Source organism: Physella acuta, unplaced genomic scaffold (genome assembly GCF_028476545.2).
Source record: "Physella acuta isolate Inbredline_101_S28 unplaced genomic scaffold, ASM2847654v3 ptg000148l, whole genome shotgun sequence".
Lineage (NCBI taxonomy): Eukaryota > Metazoa > Mollusca > Gastropoda > Physidae > Physella > Physella acuta.
In genome coordinates this window covers 895,501-902,756 of record NW_026731667.1, presented here as the reverse complement: position 1 = coordinate 902,756, position 7,256 = coordinate 895,501, and the positions used below count along the sequence as shown (strand labels likewise).

Sequence of the window (7,256 nt, the reverse complement as noted above, 5' to 3'; positions counted from 1 at the left end):
ATCTAGATGGATACCATATTCTGGTGACCTTTGTTACCCAGTCAATGGGTCACTACTGACCCCATTACTGACCCCAGTCATTTGTGTCACTAGGTCACTACTGACCCAGTCAATGGGTCACTACTGACCCCATTACTGACCCCAGTTATTGGGTCACTACTGACCCCAGTCATTTTTTCACTACTGACGCCAGTCATTGGGTCACTACTGACCCCATTACTGACCCCAGTCATTGGGTCACCACTGACGCAATGACGGGTCACTGTTGACCCAGGCGTCCAGAGCCGCACAAAGAGCCCTTTTCTTTGATGCCAGATTCATGCCCCGCCCACAGAAGCAGTGCCGCTCCCCTGGGGCCGGCCCGACTCTGGCATTATTGTTTTAATAACTGGCTGTCACATGCGTACAAATGGGCAATTAAAAGGATGCGTCCTGCGCCGTCCCGTCCCCCCAGCCAACTCTGGCCTCACTGGCTCGTCAGCTTACCACCCTCACCCCACCCCACCCTACCGCCCCTCCCCGGGTGAGATCTGGATTGACCTCTGGGACATGCGGGGCCCTGTCTGCCGCTAATGCCGCTAATCACGTGCTGTTATGGGGATGAAGGACGCCCGTGGGGTGGGGATCCCCCCGGGGCCATATTTCTCCGTGCATGTTTCCCTGGCCCCCACCCCTGAAGTGCTGGGTCAGCCAGAACCGTCCCGGCCGGTGGGGCACGAAGAATCCCTGTAAACGAAATGATTTGAAGGGTTGTTGGGCCATCTCAAGACCCCGACGGATGATCCAACGACCACTCTTCTCCCTCGAGTGGCTGCTCCACCCACGCTCGACCCAGGCTTTGTTTCAGCTCCTCTAGACGTGGGGGGGGGGCGGATTTTTAAAAACTGTTTCAGTTTGTTTTTATTGTGAATTACCTCCCTGCTTGCGATGAGCCATTTGTAGGCCTGTTTAGTCTTACAGTAAAAAAATTGTAATACTTTTATTTTTTATTGAAACAAATCACAAAAACTCTGTAGTAACAATTAAAAGTTTTACAGTAACAAACTTACCATAAAAATTGTGCATACCAGAGTGGCCATTTACAAAATACTGTGTGGGGGGGGGGGGGGGAGCTAATAGTGATATGTACACGTGCAACAGGGTAAAGGGAAGATTGAAGTTAAGTAGAGAAAAAGGTTTGAATCTGGTTGAGGGGGTGGGGGGGGGGGAATGATTCTTAAAATGCTTTTTTAAATTATTTTAAAAAATTTATTCATAAGGTCATAAATCAGCTCAAAATGTTATTAAATAAACATATTGAAGAAGGATTTACAAATATACACATAAAAACACAAATATGCTGTTTAGACAATTTTAACAACATGTAAATACAATGTGAATAAAGGGAGGTAATAAATAGTAAGTACGTGGTATTGAAAAACTTCAAAAAAACGAGCGAGGCGAAGGGGTCAGGGGGACAAACACGGATTCTGTGTCTCTATATGTGGCGGACGGAATGGGGGCAAACACGGATTCTGTGTCTCTATATGTGGCGGACGGAATGGGGGCAAACACGGATTCTGTGTCTCTATATGTGGCGGACGGAATGGGGGCAAACACGGATTCTGTGTCTCTATATGTGGCGGACGGAATGGGGGCAAACACGGATTCTGTGTCTCTATATGTGGCGGACGGAATGGGGGCAAACACGGATTATGTGTCTCTATATGTGGCGGACGGAATGGGGGCAAACACGGATTCTGTGTCTCTATATGTTGCGGACGGAATGGGGGCAAACACGGATTATGTGTCTCTATATGTGGCGGACGGAATGGGGGCAAACACGGATTCTGTGTCTCTATATGTGGCGGACGGAATGGGGGCAAACACGGATTCTGTGTCTCTATATGTTGCGGACGGAATGGGGGCAAACACGGATTCTGTGTCTCTATATGTTGCGGACGGAATGGGGGCAAACACGGATTCTGTGTCTCTATATGTGGCGGACGGAATGGGGGCAAACACGGATTCTATGTCTCTATATGTGGCGGACGGAATGGGGAAAGGCAAGAGTCAAAAGACTAGACTTTATCGCCATAGTGTAATATCCTTAAAGCATTTATTATCATTGGTTGCCTACAAGCATTGGTTGCCTACAAGCATTGGTTGCCTACAAATATTGGTTGCCTACAAGCATTGGTTGCCTACAAGCATTGGTTGTCTACAAGTATTGGTTGCCTACAAGTATTGGTTGCCTACAAGCATTGGTTGCTTACAAGCATTGGTTGCCTACAAGTATTGGTTGCCTACAAGCATTGGTTGCCTACAAGCATTGGTTGCCTACAAGCATTGGTTGCCTACAAGCATTGGTTGCCTTCAAGCATTGGTTGCCTACAAGCATTGGTTGCCTACAAGCATTGGTTGCCTACAAGCATTGGTTGCTTACAAGTCATCATACATAAAAATTATTAAAAACAGAATGGTTGTTTTATTTTCTTTATTTTAGTGCTATTAAAAATCTGTTAATAGGTTTTTAATTAATTTTTATTTTTATTTTTTTTCCGTTGTTGAATGTGGTAATCTTTTAATTTATTTTAACGACTAACTTAATAGCTACCAAAGTTTGACAATTAGGTCTTCTATTTCTGTATTTGCCGAACAGATCTGATTCTGTTGCATGGACATATCTTACTTGACCATCTATCAGATATGTGCGACTCTATATACGCAAGAAATTAAAGTCAAGTGATATGACTTTAATCGTAACTGTCAACAAAGTCAAGTGCTGTGACTTTAAACTTGGACTGTCAACAAAGTCAAGTGCTATGACTTTAAACTTGGACTGTCAACGAAGTCAAGTGCTATGACTTTAAACTTGACTGTAAACAAAGTCAAGTGATATGACTTTGAACTTGGACTGTAAACAAAGTCAAGTGCTATGACTTTAAACTTGGACTGTAAACAAAGTCAAGTGATATGACTTTAAACTTGGACTGTAAATAAAGTCAAGTGATGATACTTTAAACTTGGCCTGTAAACAAAGTCAAGTGCTATGACTTTAAACTTGACTGTAAACAAAGTCAAGTGATATGACTTTGAACTTGGACTGTAAACAAAGTCAAGTGCTATGACTTTAAACTTGACTGTAAACGAAGTCAAGTGATATGACTTTAAACTTGACTGTAAACAAAGTCAACTCAAATCCCCACGTGCCGGTCACACCTGTCTCCGTTTGAAATTAGTGGCCTGTGATACGATTGGCTGGTATCTTGACCTAGATACAGCGACGCGTGCCAGACGACAGCTGATCAGCTGTTTCAAGCCCAGGTGAGATGTACGCCCCCCCCCCCCACACACACACACCCAGTGACGTGAGCCCAGCTGTACACGAATCTTTTTGTTAACGCCGACGGCATCAGACTCCCCTCCCCTCCCCTCCCCGCACCCAGCCACCCCCCCCCCTCTCCAGCCCCACGGACTTTTTGGTACATTTCAATTTCAGACGATATGTTATAGTAAAATCATGTTCTTTGTGGAGTTGGTTCTTCGACTCACTTGGGCCTTAACTCGTGTTCTTTGTGGGCCTTACTCGGGAATTGTGTGGGCATCATGTTTTTTGTGGGCCTTAACTCATGTTTTGTGTGGGCCTTACTCAGGAATTGTGTGGGCATTAAATCATGTTTTTAAATCATGAAAGTTTATTTGCATTCGTGGTAACTGTCTCCCAAGCTGCCTATTCCCCTCTCCATAAATAATAAAAACCAATAAGTTGGTTGAAATCTTTGTACGGCGATAATTTGTTGTTAATCGTGGCAGAATAGCAAGTCAAAAATAGAAATCAATCAGCCGACGTATTTAATGAGCACCAATTATGGCGTAAATCTCAACCATTTCAACCAACGACAACACCCACCTTCTTACCCCTGCCCTTCAGCAAAAACTGCCGATGTGTTTGTCACCCACCTCCCACTTACCCCCCCCCCCCCCCCTCCCCCCCATGAGTTAAATGCCCCAGTATTTATCAGCACGTGAAATACATCAAGATAACCCGGGTTTTAACCCCCCCCCCCCCTTGTAGCTAAGGCCGGTTCAAAGGCCGGCGTCAGATTGAAATGATTTCATCGTTAGTTAAATGTCCCATAGCGGCCGTCCATTGTCTGGCCGTCCATTGTTTGGCCGTCCATTGATTTCATCGCTAGTTAAATGTCCCATAGCGGCCGTCCATTGTCTGGCCGTCCATTGTTTGGCCGTCCATTAAAAGATCGCGTTAGATTGGCCGTCAAGCTGGGGACAAATTTGACGTAATCAAATATTCAAGTCTTTACTTAGTGGTCTCGCGCGGTCGTTACGCTCTGCTGAACGCGGGGATAGCCGCGTTTGTTGGGACAGTCGCGCTGGCTGACAGGGGGGGGGGGGGAATAGGGAAATAAACGGGGCTGTAATAGGGGTGCAAGGTGTATCACAGGGGTGCGGACAGGAATGTCACCGGGGTGTGGGGGTCGGTGTAGAAGGGGTGTGAGCTTAAGTGTTCAATGGATGGGGTGTGGGGGTCGGTGTAAAAGGGATGTGAGCTTATGTATTCAATGGATAGGGTGTGGGGGTCGGTGTAAAAGGGGTGTGAGCTTATGTGTTCAATGGATGTGGTTTGGGGGTCGGTGTAAAAGCGGTGTGAGCTTATGTATTCAATGGATGGGGTGTGGGGGTCGGTGTAAAAGGGATGTGAGCTTATGTGTTCAATGGATGGGGTGTGGGGGTCGGTGTAAAAGGGATGTGAGCTTATGTATTCAATGGATAGGGTGTGGGGGTCGGTGTAAAAGGGATGTGAGCTTATGTGTTCAATGGATAGGGTGTGGGGATCGGTGTAAAAGGGGTGTGAGCTTATGTGTTCAATGGATAGGGTGTGGGGATCGGTGTAAAAGGGGTGTGAGCTTATGTGTTCAATGGATGGGGTGTGGGGGTCGGTGTAAAAGGGGGGTGAGCTTATGTGTTCAATGGATGGAGTGTGGGGGTCGGTGTAAAAGGGGTGTGAGCTTATGTGTTCAATGGATGGGGTGTGGGGGTCGGTGTAAAAGGGGTGTGAGCTTAAGTGTTCAATGGGTGGGGTGTGGGGGTCGGTGTAAAAGGGGTGTGAGCTTATGTGTTCAATGGATGGGGTGTGGGGGTCGGTGTAAAAGGGGTGTGAGCTTATGTGTTCAATGGATGGGGTGTGGGGGTCGGTGTAAAAAGGGGTGGGAGTGTATCACGGAGGTTTGGGGGTCGGTGTAAAAGGGGTGTCAGCTTATGTGTTCAATGGATGGGTGTGGGGGTTGTTGTATGTCATGTGGGTTGTTGGATGTCATGTGGGTTGGATGTCATGTGGGCTGTTGTATGTCATGTGGGTTGTTGTATGTCATGTGGGTTGTTGTATGTCATGTGGGTTGTCGTATGTCATGTGGGTTGTTGGATGTCATGTGGGTTGTTGGATGTCATGTGGGTTGTATGTCATGTGGGTTGTTGGATGTCATGTGGGCTGTAGGATGTCATGTGGGCTGTAGGATGTCATGTGGGTTGTTGTATGTCATGTGGGTTGTTGTATGTCATGTGGGCTGTAGGTGTCATGTGGGCTGTAGGATGTCATGTGGGATGTATGATGTCATGTGGGTTGTTTTATGTCATGTGGGTTGATGGATGTCATGTGGGTTGTTGGATGTCATGTGGGTTGTCGTGTAATGTCGGCCATATGTCATGTTGATTGTATGTCATGTTGGTTCTATGTCAAGTTGATTGTTGTATGTCGTGCTGGATGTTTATCGAGTCGATTTGGTTGGCTGGTTGTTGGACGGGGGAGTTTATGGAGTCGTGTCTCAGCTAACATAAACATAAAATTTGTAAGTCATCTATCAAGGGAGGTAATTGGTACAAAGGGGCGTAATTTTTTTTATCTCAGGTAGGAGGAGTTTGACATCCGTATGCTAATGGTCAGAGGAGTCTCGTGTCTTTATGGTGATGGTGTCAGATAGTGCGCTGAAGACCTCTACATGACTACCAACAACGACCTCTGACCGCCACCAATGACCTCTGACTGCCACCAATGACCTCTACATGACTGCCACCAACGACCTCTGACTGCCACCAACGACCTCTACATGACTGCCACCAATGACCTCTACATGACTGCCACCAATGACCTCTACATGACCGCCACCAATGACCTCTACATGACTGCCACCAATGACCTCTACATGACTGCCACCAACGACCTCTACATGACTGCCACCAATGACCTCTACATGACTGCCACCAACGACCTCTGACTGCCACCAACGACCTCTACATGACTGCCACCAATGACCTCTACATGACCGCCACCAATGACCTCTACATGACTGCCACCAATGACCTCTACATGACTGCCACCAACGACCTCTACATTACAGCCACCAATGTCCTCTACATGACTGCCACCAAAGACCTCTACATGACCGCCACCAACGACCTCTGACTGCCACCAATGACCTCTACATGACTGCCACCAACGACCTCTACATTACAGCCACCAATGTCCTATACATGACTGCCACCAAAGACCTCTACATGACCGCCACCAACGACCTCTGACTGCCACCAATGACCTCTACATGACTGCCACCAATGACCTCTGACTGCCACCAATGACCGCTACATGACTGCCACCAATGACCTCTACATGACTGCCACCAACGACCTCTACATGACTGCCACCAACGACCTCTACATGACTGCCACCAACGACCTCTACATGACTGCCACCAACGACCTCTACATGACTGCCACCAATGACCTCTGACTGCCACCAACGACCTCTACATGACTGCCACCAATGACCTCTGACTGCCACCAACGACCTCTACATGACTGCCCCCAATGACCTCTACATGACTGCCACCAACGACCTCTGACTACCACCAATGACCTCTACATGACCGCCACAAATTACCTCTGACCGCCACCAACGACCTCTGACTGCCACCAATGACCTCTACATGACTGCCACCAATGACCTCTGACTGCCACCAACGACCTCTACATGACTGCCACCAACGACCTCTACATGACTGCCCCCAATGACCTCTACATGACTGCCACCAATGACCTCTGACTGCCACCAACGACCTCTATATGACTGCCACCAATGACCTCTACATGACTGCCACCAATGACCTCTACATGACTGCCACCAACGACCTCTACATGACTGCCACCAACGACCTCTACATAACTGCCACCAAAGACCTCTACATGACTGCGATCAATGACCT

General features: G+C 47.5%; 1 protein-coding gene across 1 annotated transcript; it reads left to right on the top strand.

Moving 5' to 3' along the window:
* The first annotated feature begins 1,495 nt into the window (after positions 1–1,495).
* Positions 1,496–6,460, top strand: LOC131935532 (mucin-21-like). The gene is made up of 2 exons (XM_059291962.1): positions 1,496–2,045; positions 6,396–6,460. The coding sequence occupies exons 1-2, from the start codon at positions 1,496–1,498 to the stop codon at positions 6,458–6,460; spliced, it is 615 nt and encodes a 204-aa protein (XP_059147945.1).
* The last annotated feature ends 796 nt before the right edge of the window (positions 6,461–7,256 follow it).

Coding starts and splice junctions, on each gene's coding strand:
- LOC131935532 (XM_059291962.1), top strand. CDS start 1,496: ATGGGGGCAAACACGGATTCTGTGTCTCTATATGTGGCGGACGGAATG. Junction 2,046..6,395: donor GGCGGACGGAATGGGGAAAG/GCAAGAGTCAAA, acceptor TCTACATTACAG/CCACCAATGTCCTCTACATG.